Below are 19,126 nucleotides of genomic sequence, written 5' to 3'. Positions count from 1 at the left end.
CATCAAGTCACCCTATCTTATGAACTCTATGGTTGGGTCATTCCAATCTAATTCCAACTTCTATTGAATTAATTTACATATATAATTAAATCTCATTATGACATTAAATGGACCTTAATTGTGGTATGTGCTATTACATATCCAAAGAAACCCTACATGTGGTATACCCTTGATGGAAATATTCTCATTGATGTCAAAGATGGACAGGATGTAAGTGTAAACACCATCAATGTCAAATGAACAAATATGAGATTACAAGAAACCTAAGCTACGATGCATGGCGAGTTTCAGGAGCCAATATTATATACTGAATAATAAAGATTACAGTATCAACTGAAAGTGGTGGAACACCCACAATGGTAAATGAAGATACAATACAAAGAGAATTAAAAAACCGGATGATAAAAGTGACTCAGTGAGATAATTAGGAAATATCATATGTAAGTCAATGGTGTTCAATTGAAAACAGAATATAATAATGTCATCTAAAGAGAAATAAAAATATATGATGAAATGATTATAAAGAACATCGAAGGATGAACATATAAACCATAGCTGCAATGATATCATTCACATTGACAGAAATATAAAGAAATTGATGTCAAACAATTTGAAGTAACGAACAGATTTGGAAATAGCAAATATTGAAGACTTGTATGGACTTGCAACATGTAATTATACATAGGAAGACAAGCACGGACAACATGATAAACACAGAGAATGGCTTTGGGTCAGTAGAAGGAAGAAAATATTACAAGCTATATTCAACACTAGTTTCGAAAGGCACAATGGCAACAGCAACCTTCCTACTTAGTGCCATCAAGTTTGAAAGACAACTGCTCTTAAGAGCGATGTCAAGTGTTGGTGGAAGGCCCGATGAAGACAGGCAGAGAAAAATCTATCGTGAGTTTCAATCTGCTACGTGTAAATGGGAAGAAGTGATGCCAAGTATTACACTACATTCAAACAATACTTAGAGTATCGATTGAAGTCAATGAATGGGAAGATGACAAGCTATCAGACATATATATTTTGAACGCATACATTCCTTATGCATATGAAGACGAATACAGAGCCACAGGATAAGAACAAGAAGTCAAAGCTTGCAGGAGATATGTTAGAGCAAAGACCATTAACAAATTAGTGGAAATTGGAGAGGATGGTAACTAAATGATTAGCTGATTAAAGGATGCCGATAATGAATGAATAAATTAATTGCTTGCCATGTCATCCAAAATAATATGCAGCATTACAGACCTGGCAGCGATAACAATGGAGTTTGCAAATGCAGAAATATATGCAAATCAATAATGGAAAAAGTATGGGTGATAAAGTTTAAGAGATGCAGTGAATATAATTCACAGGAAGACGGTTGTTGTCTCATGCGGCACAAATTGTCCAGTATAAAGAGCCAATACATTGCTGTAAACACACAAGCGATTCGTGATTGGTAAAAGGCTGATGAACACAGATCCAACGAGTATGTGTTGATGATTATGCTGAAGTGTAGACAAAAATATTAATTAGACTTCAGACCAAGACAAAGACGGTGATTTAATACACAAAATAAATTAAAAGGAATGGGTGTGATTAAATTGTGGAGGCCCGATAAGAGTATTGAACAATAATAGGAATAGACAGTGATGATGTTGGAAGTTTGAAATGAATCTGATAAACCATGTATTATTCACGAATGAGGAATGTTCCAGGCAGCAGCGATGAAATATATCGCAAATTCTAAAGGTAAGACATTAACTTATGTATCATTCCACATCACAAATGGAGCGATGGAAATGATAAACAATAAATGAATCAATCCTTTGGAGCCCGTGTAGGAAGATGACAAATCTACAAAGCGGCAACCAAAATGATATCGGTAAAAATAATTAAGTTCTTCATACCATGGATTATGGTCATTAGATGTTTCTTTAGAAAGCTGCAGGTATAATAAAAACAAAATGATATATACAAAAAGGTTTCACTACAATTAAAGATTTCGGTTTAATTTAATTAGAAAGGAGATGAGACTTTTCCCTGAAAAGTCATACCCACTAATAAGTGTAATATTAATAAGAAATCAATTTTGAAAAAGCAGTTGAGAAGTAAAAAAAGGTAGAATAGAATATATGTGAAGAGAGTAAAAAGAAAAGTGGTTAAGTATACAAGAAAAATATGAAGAAAATATAAAAGATTATTGAGTAGAAAATGATGAGCTTATTGCAGATCAAAAAGAGATTAAAAAGGGATATTAAATGAAAGACTTTTGTGTAAGTAGAGAAATATATGCAGATATAGATTATAGAAAGGGGAGAATAAAGGGATGATTTAATTGTCCATCATTTGTTGGGTCAGCAACATCGCAAAGGTGAAAAAGAAGTTATACAGTGGGTTGGTGCTCATGAAGACAAGCAAAGGGAGTTGGAGCTTCTAGTAGATCGGAGTTTGCAAAGTGTGGGAGTTGGAGCTTCAAGCGAGTCTTTGATCGTAAACGTAGGGGTTGGAGCCTCTAGTAGGTTGAAGCCTACAAAATCATTGTAAAAGAACAAAGTTCATATAAAAGCATTATGTTATTGTGTTTATGTGTGCAATTGTTTATTTCAGCATTTGAAGTTATAGTTTGGATAAAAGTTCTAAATTGGCAAAGTTGTTATTATACTAATTCACCCCCCCTCTTAGTATAATTGTGTGCTCTTCAACCCTAACCCTGATTTTGGGGCAAAATTCTAGGGCATGGTAGAAAGGGACATTACAGTAATGCCCCATACACAAGAATGCCTAATGGCTTCAATATTGCATTGCAAATGTGAAGGTGACAAAGTCTCAAAAGTAAAAAAGTGTAGAACAAACTGATGGAAAGTGTGATGGTTGCCCCCAATCGATGTGGTTTTTCCAACGACGCCTTAAAACCTTGTTGCTTTGTCTTTCTATCTTGTCTATTTTGTTAATGTAATAATGGAGTTTAATGCTGCTCATGGAGAGTTATCTTTAGTCATGTTAGGTAAGAGGGGCTTTAGAGGTTGTGGGGGCGATAAGCATGATTAAAAAACTGTTTTTTCAAAGATGGGGGTTTTTATTACTTTTGAGCATTGGGAAAAAGGGTGTGACTAGCGACACATGGGATGTCTCAGATGTCACCAATGCATCTTAGGGAAGAACGGGACAACCCGATTGCCATTTTCGAAGCATTTGTGCTCATTGAGACTTTTCCTCTATATGTTTTTGGGAACAACTTGGAAATGTCCCTAAGGCATTTGCCCTTGAGATGTACCCAAGGCAGGGACAAGGGCTAAAACCCTCGGGCATGCATTCCCTATGTACACTTGGTTGAATTTGATGCTTTTGATGAAGAGCAATACAAAGACCAATAAATATTGATTGCAATTTCCCTGTGTACACTTGGTTGAATTTGATACTTTTGATTAAGACCAATACAAAGACCATTAAATATTGATTGCCATTAAATATTGATTGCAATTTTCAATAGCTATTGACTTTTAACAAATCATTGAAGGAATTCTTGAGCATTTTCATTTTAGCAGATTATGAGGCATATAAATATTTTGTTTATGAGCTATTATCACACACACACACACACACGTGTATATATATTTATGCCTCGCATATCATTATCCTTGGTAAACGTACTTATGCCCACTCTAGGATTGACAACTTGAGTGAAAAACATTAAATGCCATTAAAGGTGAAATTTAATGTATGAAGTGCTCACACACGTGTATATGTATCAAAGCCTCATATACCATTGTACCTGGTTAATATACTTATGCCCACACTGGGATTGACAACTTGAGTGAAAGACATTAAATGCCATAAAGTTGAAACTTAATGGATGAAGTGCTCCTATTGTTTTTCATATACAAAACTCTTGAGTATTTGCTGTTACCAAAGTCTTCCAAATGATGTAATGGAAGTTTCAGCATTCCAGCCAAATAATGATTTACCTTTGTCTTGGTAAATTTTGTGGAGCAATCGAAGAGCTATGTGATTTGTTGACTTAAGGAAGTTAAGCATTTTAAAGTTCGTTTCTTTTGTTGAAGATTGTAGCTGCGATAAAGATCTTTAATCTCTGATTTTGCTATATTGTGTTTACAGATGGAGAAGATATTCAAGATATTTATTTGAGATAATATTACATGAAGAGACATGTGTCATGTGTCATGCAAAGAGGCATGCATATGGAAATATGAAATGACTTGTTTTTAGAAATTGAAGAGATCTTCAGTTGTGAGATGAAGAGTCTCTTTATATATATTGTATTCAGTGGGAGGCATTGTACTTGAACAATTGTTTATCAGTAAAACTAAAAGTGATATTTTCATGGCGTGCTTGGGTTTTTTCCTTCAAGTGGAAGGGTTTTCCCAGGATAATTTCGTCTCATTTGTACCTATTTTATTCTCCCTTCTATTGCTGTTCGTTTTTATTTCCTGGGCAAAATATTAACATCTTTGTCACTTCAAATTACCACTTAATAACATGACATTAGTAGCAATAATGTTTTCCAATGAGCATACAAGATGTTAGGGCTCGGGAGTAATCCTCCAAATGTATATTCAGCACATTTCAAATTCCATTGGGGTTTGACTTCAGGCCATCATCATGTCAATTTCTTTTGTCACAACATTAAATAATTGATGCGATCCTCCAAATGTATATTCAGTGCATGTTCAAATTCCATTGGGGTTTGACTTCAGGTTATCATCATGTCAATTTCTTTTGTCACAACACTAAATAATTGATTGTGAGACTATAAAACTAAAAATGCTCTAGTAATTATAAATAATACCCTGGGTAAATTACTTTCATAAATGTTTGACTTATATTTGTTTTCTTTCATTTTCTGCAATATCTGCTTTCTTTAAAGTTTTATTTTTATATACAATTCATTAACTGGAACAAATAGAAAACCAAGCAAAAAACTCCTTGAAATTAGATGGAGAAGAAAATAAAATATTATTATGCTAATATATTCTTTGAAGGAAATATAATTATAAAAACATGCAGTAATTCATTAACTAAAAAAAATAAAATGCAAAATATCCCTTGAAAATATAAGTTCTGGAAGGCAATGGAAGTTTGATGTTAAAGCTGTCAGATTTCCACAATCCATAAGAATAATGTTCTTGCTTTGGGATTTGATTGTGTGAGAATTTTTAACATCAACAATTTGAATTATTAGAATATTATAATGTTTCTTTAATAGTCATCTTAGTTAGTCTTCAGTATATTAGGTAGTTTCTATTTTTCAGCTTTAGTGCATGATTGTTTCTTTTAGAAACATTGTATTTGTAAATCTATATAAGGAGCTTTTATCTCCTTTGTTTTATACAACTATGACAACATCGATTTACCATAACATGGTATCAGAGCAAGTCGATGGGATTTCATAAAATATGATGAATTTTGTAAGAAAAATTGGAGTCAGAAATTTGTTTTTTCAATTTTTTGGAAAAAAATCGGTGGAGGTATTTTATGAAAATTGTGATTTGTCTTCCAAGTTTTTTGCCAAAATCGCAAGCCTAGTTGAGGGTTTTCCCATAAGTTTCTGATTTTCAAAGGTTGCATGTATTTGCATGTTACTTGCATGTGTTGTTTTACCATGCAAAGCCTCATGAAGATTTTTTTTGGTGGGTTTTCATAGTTTTATCCTTAAAATTATCTATTGGGTTTTCATAATTTTTTCCCTCAAAAAACTTATGATTCAATAATTCGCAAAGTTGCATGGGATTCCTTTTGTGGGTTTATAATTATTTCTTTAAAAATTATTTGGTGGGTTTATAATTTTTCCTCAAAAATTATTTGTTGGGTTTTACTGTTTTTCCTTATAAACAAAATTTTGTATTCTATTATTCATGTCTCAGACTCTATTTGGTTTTGATTGATTTTTTGCACCAAAAATCATGTTGGGTTTTGATAAAATTTTCACCTCAAAAATTGTGTTGGGTTTTTATCGATTTTTCTCCTAAAAAATCATTGCTTTTTGTAGTCTGTTTTGGAGCATTATGCTCACTTGCAAAGTGTGGAGGGTTTTTTCCTCAAAATCATTCTAGTTGTTCTCAGTGTTTGTCTTTGTCTCCTGTGAAGAGCAGCTTCATTATCTAATATCAGGTTGGATGTTTTTTTGATGATTTCTGGTCAGATGTTTTGCTGATTTTGGGAGGGTTAGTAACAGACTCATCTCAGTGGCAGAGCCTATGGTAGGCTCTTGTTTTTTATTGCAAAGTATTATGAAGGAGGAGACATGCTTGTCTGTTTGTTTTTGGGCAGATTTTGGCTTTTTGGTCATTTACATTTTTTGCAGATCCAAGGAGGGTCTCAGCAGCAACAAAATGTATTGAAGAATTTGTGACCAAAAGACATGAGCTAGTCAATGACCATTAAGGGAGGGTATTAGAATATTATAATGTTTGTTTAGTGGTCATCTCAATTAGCCATTAGTTTATTACATAGTTTCTATTTCCGTCTTTAGTTCACAATTGTTTCCTTTAGAAACATCGTTTTTGTAAATCTATATGAGGAGCTTTCATTCACTTTGTTTAGTACAACTACAACAACATCAATTTACCATAACATGAATCATACTTCATTATCCATCATCTTTCTTTTCGTGCTACTCTCTTGCATCCTGATGATGGATTGGAGTGTGATCAGAAACGTTGATGTTAAAAAATCTCACATAATTGAATCCAAAAACAAGAACATTAGTTTAATGTTAGATTATCCTTAAAGAAAATGTATGGAAACTTAATATTCTATTAATATTTTGCGTTGCACTTGTTATAACTAGGATTTTGACTAACAATGTCCAATGCTCAACTTTGAAACAGAAGTCTTATGGTTTTTACCATAAACTAAACTTAGTACTCTGATTGAAAGTAGAGAAAATCAAAATGTAAAAATTGGAAGATCGGAATCAAGGATTTCTGTTTTGTTAACAACTTTATAAAAAAGGTAGCCTACCCACAACTTGGCTGTTTTGGCCATGAACAGCACTTCTAAATTGTGCAGGTGCCAGTTAATCATTTTTGGTTCTTAAAGATGGCTATGCTTCTAAGACTGAAAATTATGTGGATGCATTGTGTCTATGTTACAATATTGGCAGCTATTCTGCTCTTTAAACAGTTCCATTAGCATCTGAAGCACATAATGTAGAATATACCGGCAGCAATTTTGAATGACAATTGATAATAATTATCATGAACTGTATTGTCAAGCTTCTTGTTAAATAATGAAACTTAAAGTTTATCTCTTAAATTAGCAAACACCATCCTAATATTTGTAGTAAAATTTGCTTAAGGTTCACTATTTCCTGACTTATGTTTTGTGTGTTGTTCCAAAAAATTTGGAGTAAAGATTATTAAACCAGTCATTGTGTGGAATCATGACGATCTTTTTAGTTTCAAAGTACTTGGAGATTTTTATATTTAATTCTCTGTGTGCTAATAAATTTTATTCTTTCTTAGTTCTTTATAATTGTTCACAGCTTGCAGGTTTCAAGCTTGAGGTGGTTGAAACAGAATCTGCTGGTCATGCACATAATTTGGCCTCCAAGGTTGATCTGAGCAAATTCCCTGATGGTACGACTTTTCGGTTTTGCTTTCTACTTTCTACTTTCTATTGAACCATTTATAGTCTTTGGAAAATAATAATTGTTGTCCCTGTACGTTCACTCTTTGAATGGCAGGGAAATGTGTTGTCACTGACATTCAAAGCAATAATTATACTGTTCTTAATAACTTATTGTACTTCAATAATGCTTTTACAGGTATCATATGTGTTGGTGGAGATGGAATTATAAATGAGGTTGATTGATTCTATTCCTCTATTTTAGTATGTTTGTTTCCATTTATTTTGCTCTGTTGAATAGTGCTTCAAATTTATTTTCTAAAAACTAGTGCATATATCATGGATGAAGTTATGTATATTCATAATTCCAGTTTATTATTTTGCACTTAGCGTCAGGTGAGAGTCCACGTATTGTGTAATAGGGCTCCATTCGATTGGTACCAGCTTTTTGTTGGGGAGGCTCCACTCTAGTTTTTTTTCCCATAAATATAGAAAGATCTTATTCATATGAAATTAAGATTTTAAACTATGAAAATAGAGAGTATTGAGGTTCTAATTTTGATTGCCATCATGCTCATAGAAATGTGGAGTAACAGTATAAAAAATCACAGTTGGAACTTCAAAACTACATCTTTGTTCTTCTAAAGTTATATCATTTAGAGTAGCAGACCGTAATACATCAGGGCAGAAAAGCAGTGGGAATGACTGAGTATTTTATACAAAATTTGAGTTTCATAATGTGCTAACTGAGATCACGTGATCATCAGGTATGATATCTATACCAGATATGTTCATCCACTTGGTTTCCTTGATGAAATTGCTCTGAATGCTTTTCATGCCTTTTCTATATGGATGTTGTCATGAAAAACACGAGGATAGGGCTTGATTTTTTCATGGTATCTTGGGGGTCCCATAACAGTGCTTATTTGACCCGAATAAGCAAAATACCAATTTTCTGTTTATATGATATGTTTTGAAAATTACATATGCTATAACAAGTCTATCATACCTCCTTAGGCATTATCTTTGCCCCTGTATGTTAATGCCAACATTCCCTCTTTCTATGAATATATTCCCATGCACAAAAGGTTGTTAAATGTTTCAACAGCCAGTAGTGCCTGTTCCAAAGATCTAAGAATGCATAATCTTCTGGAGAGTAATTAGAGATAACTGAGTTATGTGCTAATTGATGCCCATAGTCTAGTGTTTTGGCCTACTGTTGGGCACATGGTCCTTGGCAAATGCTGCATGATGAATGTTGCTTTTAGATTGAATGATGCATAGTAATTTGGGTGGTGTCCATGGTATTGCCAACAATTGACCACTGGCAATATTGTAGTCCCTACATTTAATTGGATCAATGCCACAAATGCACTGTTGTCGGCTTCAATTTCTTCATATCAACTATAAGTTACTCCCCAATGCTCACGATCCTTGTTCATGTCTTTATCTGCATTGGCTTAAAGAGGGTAGTGTTGGCATAACTGATACGGTCGATAGAATTAGTGATGATGCAAAGAAGAAGTGATGATTTGATTGCATGATGATCAATTATTGTGTTGGCATTGATGTCAACTATTGATCTAGTGTTCTTAGTATGTTGCCAGGTATAATTGAGTGGATGCAGCTGGTGTAGAGAAGAATGAGATGATCAGTGAAGTAACATTGCAACTACTATGAGCAGTTAGTGACAATTAATAGGTGATTTAGTTGGTTTATCAAACCCAAAATGAATGGAGTGGAATGATCACAAGAGGATGTCCACCAGACAGGGAAGCTGATTTAGTTACGATAATAACTCATTATCAAGATGTCATGTCCCCTTCTCCGCACTAGTGTTATGGTGCCGGGTTAACCTTCACATCCGAATAGATTGATGTTAACAGTCAAGATGCTTACCAGTCACACAGGAGATTTATCTTAAGTGCATCATTTATTAAATTAAAAGTTTTTTGATAAAGTTACTTTATGTTTCTAAAGTCATTTACTTTATAAAGTGACTTAAGTGATGTCGGGATGAAATTGTTGTTTTATCCCACATCTCTTATTCGAACGCTTTTCCCTCACTTTGAGGTTATAAATAAGAGACTCAACCTTGGGATTTGAACACAAGAATTTATGAAATCAATACATTGACATGTTCTGGTTGCTTTAATGTGACTGTTCAGAAACTCTGAGGACGGAATCCATCGAGTTTAGCTTTCCGAGGAAGTTGGACGTCACCCCAACCCCTCATATTGTACTGCCGTACAGTTGGGCTGGATTATTGGTTCTTGAGCAGTAACTTCGCATCTAGTTGAGAAGAATTTCTTGTCACAGAAATCATGGTGGATGAACTCATGCAAGAGTGTATGGTTAATAGTGGCTGTTAACAGTTGGGACAAAGGAAGGAGAGGTACTAAGTTTTACTCCCTGTCGTGTTAAGTATTGTTTATCAAGTTAGAGCTTGGGGCCAGAATGAATGCAAGTGACAACTAACAGGGAACCACGACTTGGATGTTTTGTTGGGCAAGGCCTTCATAATTGGGCGGAATAATAAGGGTTGCATTTGAAGTTACACGCAGAAGGTTCTGCACAGGGTCTCATGGCATAGGCAGATTGGTCACGGTATTGACCATTTCCCTCCTTCACGGGTTAGCTGACTCCCTCCATCAGTCAAGTGGCAGTCAAGAGCATAGCAGATGGTAGCTAGTGGAAGCTCCGACATTGGTGATAGGTTGTAGTTTACTGCAGTCAAACACCTCCCCAACGTCACGAATAGTCGGGTCTGTCATTTCCTTTGCCTTTCTGCACATTATTGAAACTGTCTAGGCTATAATACTGTTAAATTGTATTGCTGAATATAGTGGAGGATTTTTGCCTTACTGTTATCAATGTGTTATGAATATTAAATGCTAAGTTTAGTCTGATCCTTCTTGGTGGATTTTTGAAATTTTATTGGTTAATCTTATCAACTTCTAGTATTTGAATCAATATATAGTGTTATAGATTGTTTTGAATGTATATCTATTGAAGGAACATAGATTGTTTGATAACTGTTCGATGAAATACCCCAGTTACAGACCAGAACTCATTGATGAGAATTAGTAAAGTTTATCACACAAGATAGGTAAAGCATTTCTAGGAATGAAATATGACAGGTGAGACAATTTCAAGTTAGGTGACTGGTGATGTTGTGACAAACAAGTTAAAGAAGAGACAAACATGTTAACAAAGAACGAGTTCTTGAGTAACGATTGGTCAACTAGAATCAATGAAAGGTGTTAAGGTTGTAAGGACTTGGGATGAGTCAGCTGTAATCATGTGACATGGATATACATGTGGAGGTGATGCCAGACATTAGAGTGACCGAGATCGAGTTTGTGAGAAAGATTCTAGAGGAAGCTCATGACAAGTCAAAACGTGTTTAAACTCAGCCACAAAATAGTATGAGTTAGTGGTGCAATCATGTAAAGTGACTTGTAACATAAGATAACATCTTAGGGCGGTTGGATATGAGTGAGATATCTAAATATCCCAATTGTAATACATTTAGGGTTTTGTTAAGTTGGTGGAAGCAACAAAAACCAATATAATAGGTGAAAGAAGGATAGGTTTGATGTTTTGATCGCGGTCAATTTGGTGTGTGAAGAAGTGGAAAGTGTGGTCCAACCAAAGAGAAGAGTGAGTTGAGAAGAGTAAGAGAGCTTAAGCAGATTCAAACAGGCAGGTGTAGTGCTACTTCACAGATTAATCATTATGGTGTTCCCTAATAGTTACGACAGGTGAAATCCTTTAACTTGGTGGATTCTAACATGTCCTCATTGTAAATCCTACTAACAGTGTGGCACTTAACTGTGTCTTTGTAAACTCCTAATAGGGCGTACTTCAGAAGAATGCAAGTTATTTGTGGGTACTAATCCCCATTGTGGTTTTGATCCAAGTTGCATAACCAAATTATCTGTGTCAAATGTGTGAATGATTTGATGTGTTGGATGTTTCATTTGGTGTGTTAAGTTTAATTACCGGTTAGCGGTGTAAAAGACGAAATAGTTGTTTGATTTGTTGATTACTGATTCACTTCCTCTCACTTAGTAATCTAATCAGTTAGGACCAACAGGTAGATCCTCTCATAGCTGGAAAAAACAGAGGAGGAATCTTTAAATTACTTCTTCATTTCAGAAATGGATTTGTCTTTTTCCTTGGTGCATTGGTAGATAAATCTAGCTGCACAAATCAAAATTCATGTCCATTCTAAAAAATATGGCGTTGAAGAAATGAATATACAATTATGGCTAGGAATTTACTGTTTTTTAAGTTACACAAAACTTCATACATCTTCCCTCTTGCAGACGACTAGTGTCACTCAACTCTTAGATGCGAGATCTTTTTATTTTTTTCCTCTTGCTCTCATATCATCTTGATGGTGGATCATACAGTGTGATTCGAAATGTTGATGAGAAAAATTCTCGCACAATCTACCTTGAAAATCTCATTGTGCAATATCTTATGGAATGTGGAAATATGATGCCATTACTCTTCTTTCATGGTTGGATTTTATCAAATTTAATAGGGATAAGCCTAGGCCAAAAATCCTTAATTTTTAATGTTAGTTTAATGTTTGTTTAATGTTTGAGGTTCTTTATGCATTGTTCTTTTTTAAAAGTGATTTAAAAAAATAAATATTTTTCTTGAAATGATGCTCCCAATCACAAGTTTCCATACATCCTTTGTCCATTCTCTTGAGGCAAATATTGAAATAATATGCTAGTTTTAAACATTTCACTTGCTGCACGATGCTCTAAAAGTCACACTGTACATTATGTAATCGTTCTCAACTTACTTTATCCTCATGCAGCCTAACAATCAAACACATTTTTAAATTGGTTATCACATTAGTAGTTAGTTGAATTTATGATTTCATGTTCAAACTGAAATTGTTAAAATCGGAATTGAATGAAATAAACAGAGTGATTCTTGCATTAACAATGAACTCTTAAATAGAGTTTATAGACACTAATTATAACCTATTCTAAAAATCGACTAAACTGGGAAAAACTAAAAAAGAAAGACTAAATGATCATTAACTAGAACTAGCTACATATAGCAAGATACTAAAAATATTCTAATACCCTCCGTTAATGGTCATTCTATCAACTACCTTGTAGAAGACTGTACATATCGTTTACTCACAAATACTTCAGAACATTTTGTTGTTGTTGAGACCCTCCTTGGATCTTACAAAATGTCAATAACCAAGTGTAGCTAGAAAAAATAAACAGAGAAGGTGGTCCCCTTCATCAAAATGGTTTGCTGGTGTGAGAGTAGAGCTTGCCACAAACTCTTCCACTTACCCTCCCAAAATTGACAAAATCAATCACTAGAAACAATCACAAAAACATCAAACTTGATATTGAATGATGAAATTGGCCTTCCTTGGAAACAAAGATATATTGAGAACATTTGAAGAACCCTTTAAACTATAACCACTAAGCTGAATGCCCCAAAAGGGATTGCAAAATGCTACAATTTGAAGAGTACAAAACATCATTTTTTTCGAAGAAAAATGATAAAAACCCTGAAATAACATCCCAAGCGTACTTCACATATTACAAAAATCATAAACTTTTTTTGAGGAGAAAAATTGATGAAAACTAGGCATGATTTTTTGGGTAAAAAAAATCAACTAAAACCAAACAGGAGCATAGAGATAGATCAAAAAATATGAATCTGACAAGACAACTCCAATTTCTAAGGAAAAAATGGTGAAACCCAATTGAATTATTTAAGGGAAAAAATTCTAAAAGCCCAATAGATAATTTTTGAGGAAAAAATATTGAAACCCTCTCAAAATATGAGGTGATTAGAACACATAAGAGACAACCTCCTTGTCATCTGAATGTGGAGTAGATGGGCCCTTTTGCTAAGACCACCATTGTAAAGATTGTGACTATGCAATTGCCAAGCATTTCTTGCAGTCTTTCTTAATGTGGCAAAGCTTTTGACAAAAAATGTTTTGAACACTCTTCTTCTTTGAAGATGTCGGAGGTAAGTTCACTTGATCTTTTGTGCTGAGAGAATTGAGAGGTACCTGTGTTTTTGTCTGAGGCTTCCACTGTAAAGACCATCTATTTTAAAGGGGAGAAATGTCACTACTTTTAGACTCTTGCTTCCATTTATTCAGTTGCAGAAGCTTGTTCCAGAGATAAGATAATGTCAAGGCAACACTAGTAGAAGTGATATTGAGTGTCTCTATGAAGTGCTCGTAGGATTACCAATAGATGTGCTTGGAGAGTTGTCTTCTCATTAATCATGATTAAAAATAACAATTGCTTCGAAAAGAAAGTGCGACTCTTGTTGGACATCTCATAAAGATCCTTAAAGATGTCCTAGAGTTCTTTAGCTGTTTTGCCAAAAGGAATCTGAGGTAGCAAATCCTCTGGAATGGAAAGTTTTAGTAGCATGACAACTTCCTTATTTCGTTCATCCTATTTATGTTGATTTATCCAAGCTTGAATAAGACATGCCTCCATACCCAAAGCAGTCTTCTCAAGACAATGATATTCAAATATCGTCATTATGCTCTGCCTCCAAGTGTTCTAAATGTGGCCATTGAATCATTGATTCCCTTCCAACATGATTTTGGTCAAAGAGACCACCATTGAAACTGAGGCTGCTGGTCAACCTAGTGAAGACTCATAAATCAACATAGTTAAAACATGTTGGAAAAGAAGTAAACTTGATGAACCTATAAAAGAAGTCAAGGGAAAACTATTTTTTTAATATCTAAAAACCTAATCAGGTTTATGATGGAAAAATCCAAAAACTGAAAACTCATAAAATTCTCTCCTTGGTACAGTAGTTCACATGTGTTTTGAATTTGTTCTCATGGTCACTTTGATTTGTCCCTCAAGTTGCAATGCTATATTCCTTGAGTTGTATTTTGAACATAGCCATTCTGGTATGGACTTAAGTTCTTTATAAAAAGTCATTATGTAGTCTCTTTGATGTTATCGCTTACCATATATGGTCCCTAATATTGGTGACAAATCTATGAACATTGCAGTAAGCTATCAATTGAGTGATTCACGCAAAATTCAAATCATGATCGTGAAATGCACTCCCAATGTCATGATTGCGATTCCATCATTTTTATATTTTTTGGTGACTTTCAATCATGCAGTTAACAACCAATGTTTGCAATTGCCTCTTTGGTTGTTAATCATATTGACAAAGTGATGATTGTGAAACATTGCCATACATTGTCAATTGAGAGGTTTAGCTAGACTTCATATCATGATTGCGCAATCAATGATTGTTTTCCATATGATATCATATCAACTCTAAGTTGATGTGTAAGTAAAATAATCATTTAGTAAAAGTGCAATTTTGGAAAGAAATACACACCATTTGGATATGGAAGCACAACTAGTAAAATCCTTGTGAATGGTTCAGTAACCCTTCTTTGTATGATAACTCAGTCTTAATTATCTAAGGGACATCACCAACTTATTTAAAAAATTTGAATACTTTTTCCATAAAAAATAGAAAAGTCAGTGTATGGGTATTTCTTGATTTGTCTTGATCTTCAATGGTATAGCAAAAATGACCAACCAATTTATTTTGATCCTCAAAGGTATAATAAAAATGACCAACCTCGAGAGAAAGAATAGTCTATAGAGCATGACCATTCCACAACTTTAGTAAAGATAGATGGTTTGAAATCACCCACAATTTATCCACTATGCATTTCTACTAAATGAAGACATGTTTGGAGATTATTTCCAAAGCTTTTACAATACTTCGTCAAAGTGAAGTCTTCTTCCCTAATTTTTCCATTTTCTATTTGACATTTGTATTTGTTGATTGAGAATAGAGCTCATTATTTTTGTTTTGGAGAGATCATACACCTCACTAGGTTAGCTAGAAGGGCATTTTGTTTATTTAGTATATACACCTTTGACAATGACCTTCGCTCTTACATTTTATAATGCAATCTCATTTTGGAGAGATCATACACCTCACTAGGTTAGCTAGAAGGGCATTTTGTTTATTTAGTATATACACCTTTGACAATGACCTTCGCTCTTATATTTTATAATGCAATCTCATTTGACTAAATGGTCTTGTTTTCTTGCTTTCCTTTGTTCCACATGATTTTTTTGAGAAGACGCCCATCTTTTTCATCATCCCTGTGGGAGCACAAAGAATGCTCATTTGATAGATTACAAGGTTCTAAGAACATAGTTTATGAGAAGAATTGATGGTTGAGGAGCTAACTAACAATTTGACGACGTGTGAGTTTGAGTTTCTGCTATGAAATAGTTTTTCCCATCTAACACACTCAAGCTAGAGAAAAAATACCTTACCTTCAAAGTGTGAAATTGGAAATTTCCAAAGCATCCTTTGGAGAATGATTAGAATGGTAAATAATACTTCATAGTTGATAATCTAGAGTAGAGTATGGTACAATATACAAATCCAATTTAACTTTGCAAACTCTAGGACTGATACTATCATTTGTGTTCAAATGTGAAGGGAATGGACAAATCACAAAAGTAGAAGAGTCGCGTTAGACTTAGCCATTAACTTTCATTTATTCCTTTTCTTTATTTTCAGGTCATCTTCAAGGGATTCTATATGGGTTTTTACCTAGTGCAAAGCATTAGTAGGCACTTTCGTAGTGTCTCTCTCTCTCTCTCTCTCTCTCTCTCTATAGGCTCGTAAAGTATTCTATATGGTATTTTATCTAGTGTGAAACATTTGGAGACAGTTATGCACAATAGAATGCATTGGATAAAAAAAGTTGAAGCCAAAACTTGGCTCGTGGCTATCATTTCTTCCTTTGTCGCTTTTTTTTTTCCGCTTTACTACAAGGACATCAGTTTTTACCTAGTTCAAAAAATTAAGAGGTACAATTTCGCTACACGTGTGTGAGGTGAAGTTTGAAGTGATTAAGAGATTCCTAGTCAAACTTAATTTTGAAATAATTGCAAAACAACTTCTCTTTTTTAGCCTCTATCAAGACATGTTTTAAGTCATGCCATTTCCAATTGGAGTTGGCATTATAACAATATGTAAATTGTGAGTAGGTTATAAAGTATAAACACAAATGTAGGATTAATTAGTATTTTAGGTATGCAGATAAATAGTGTAAAAAAATGAAGATATTTTCTCTTATGTTTCTTGCCCTACAAATTGAAAATGGAAAATTTTAACTAGTGTAGAAGACATGCCAAATTTAGAAAACCTCCTCAAATTTGATAAAATCAATTGAGGTTTGCCCCAAATTGATAATGGGCTACAAATGCACCATGGTATTCTTTTGTGGCTCATCAAATCTACTCAAGTTCAATCAATGTTTGCTTTTGCTATGCTCGCTAATGTTTGTTTTAGTAGATTGCATTGTTGTTTCAATGTTTTCATCTCTATCTCGATTGTGCTTACAAAGGACATGAATGACATTTGGAGCTGTTAAAAGTTTCTTTTGATTAATTAATTTAATAATTTTTACTTAATTAATTTATTGTGTTTTTTGTAGGTAATATTGATGTATTATATCGATATAAAGGAAAATTCCATACTACCTTTGCTACCTTCATTAGAATTAAACAAGCATTATCAAATACCCCCCCTGCATTGGTAGTCACGATTCACACCCCTTGTATGTAGAACTATCAGATCCATAGTAGCTATACAGCTGCAATGCTTCACTATTCATACAAAAACCCTTAGCCTTTGACCTTGCGTTGCTAATACATGTTGATCTCTAAGCCTATGTTGCCTATTAGTGTCCAAACACTTAGTCATTTACTAGGCAAGGATGAACAATCATCATTGCTACCGAGTCATCTAGTAAAGGCCGAGCATAACAAAGGACTTGTTTATTTTTTATTACATGCCGAACAAGTTAGTGATTGTCAAGCACCCTAGTTGAGACCGAGTGTATATTTAAGCTAAGTTATTTAAGCAGAGACCAAGTAAATTGAAAAGACAGTTTTTGCTGAGTAAACAGAGAAGCTTATGCATATAGAAGCCGAGTGCTAGTATGAATGTTAACGATGACAGAGTGTTAGCACATTCAGATGCCGAGTAGTTTAGTTTTGACATATGAGTTTGTAATTGCACAAACAACTATGTAAATCGTTTTGGCCGACTTCCATATGAGATCTAATATTTGTAGAGGCAGTTAAGATGTAGATTATGCGTCATTTTAGAAGGTAATGATCCCGAGAAATGCAGATCAACCAATCAGAAATCAGAAACAAAAGGGAAAAGATGAATTGCAAACCGTCAATTGAGATCTAGAACTTTCGATGAACACCTATTTAAGGAGGATTCTAACCCTAGAACTAGTATGAATGAGTGATAGAGGAGAATATGTATGTGTGAATGAATGCGCAAGTGAAGGAGCGAACGAGGATAAAATAGAGCAAGAAAGGCCAAGTCTGGAATTAGTTCAGACAAGGGCAATAGAAGCAGTGAAGGACTGAAAGGAGATATTAGATAGAGAGATTAGATTAGACATTGTATAGAGGAGATCCAAAATCAGCTTGTAGTGCAAACTGAGGGCCAGGTATTGAATCAATTTTGAATTAGGTCAAATCCCTTAACTGGGCGATTCTAACAGGTCTATGTAAATCTCCTAACAGAGTCCTTACTTAATTGTAAGTGTGAAATCCTTTAACAGGGTAGGACTTAACAGTTTTGAAGCTTTTAACTAGGCAGACCCCTCACAGGGTAGATCATATATTATGATCAAACATTGTAACCCCAACAAGTTAACTTTATTGTTGCAACAATGAAGATTTGTGGGTTTTATTCCCATCCTACTTTTACCTTCAGCTTGAAGTGTTTGTGGGTTACCAAATCATTTGTATTATGTGTTGAATCTTTCATGGATGTGATATATGCATTTACATTTCAGTATTACAATTTTAATGTTAGATCTAAGATATGAGGTGAACTAGGTGTGAATTCAATAATTTGATTTTTGAAGTTAAAGTTTAAGATCCTAATTCACCCCTCCCCTCTTAGTATCTTGTTTTCTAATAATCTTTCCAACAATTGGTATCAGAGCTCAGTGCTCTTGTAAGAAGCCTAACAACTTAAGAGGATCGGATCATGGAGATGGAGGAATACATGTTGGGAAAAATCATTGAGAACCAGATGATTGAAATCTAGATCATATTGTAACAACCTGAAGGAGCAAGAGAAGAGTTAAGGAAATCATTGACAAAAAGGAAAGAGAGCAATATAGCTTTATGACATTCAATACAAGGAAGTAGACATAGAAGGGACTACTTGACAGCGGAAAGATTGGTCATAACAGAAAAGCAATAACAAAACTACTAGAGAAGAACAACACTCTAAGCAAAGATGCAAAATAACTCAAGATAGAACAAGAAACTCAATCAGTATTACTATGTGAATTAATAGAACAAAAGAAGAAAGTTGAAGAAGACAAAGTCATGGCTGAAGAAGACAAAAGACAAATGGTAATCAGACTTGAAGAGAGATCATTTGTCATTTGGACATGATAATTCAATTGATAGTTGCTACTCAG

General features: G+C 34.1%; 1 protein-coding gene across 8 annotated transcripts in view; it reads left to right on the top strand.

Annotated features, from left to right (window-relative positions):
- LCBK1 (long-chain base (LCB) kinase 1) overlaps positions 1 to 19,126 on the top strand; it is an 83,537-nt gene that overhangs the window by 23,856 nt on the left and 40,555 nt on the right. For all 8 annotated transcript variants that reach the window (XM_089810751.1, XM_089810753.1, XM_089810749.1 and 5 more), the window contains 2 exons: positions 7,499 to 7,592; positions 7,781 to 7,818. In XM_089810751.1, coding sequence (XP_089666877.1) covers positions 7,499 to 7,592; positions 7,781 to 7,818 — 132 coding nt within the window. The remainder of the gene's footprint in view (positions 1 to 7,498; positions 7,593 to 7,780; positions 7,819 to 19,126) is intronic.

Source organism: Cupressus sempervirens, chromosome 11 (assembly GCF_028749045.1).
Source record: "Cupressus sempervirens isolate cs-2001-9-10 chromosome 11, ASM2874904v1, whole genome shotgun sequence".
Lineage (NCBI taxonomy): Eukaryota > Viridiplantae > Streptophyta > Pinopsida > Cupressales > Cupressaceae > Cupressus > Cupressus sempervirens.
The sequence above is the reverse complement of the archived record's forward strand: the minus strand, read 5'-3'. Positions and strand labels throughout refer to the sequence as shown.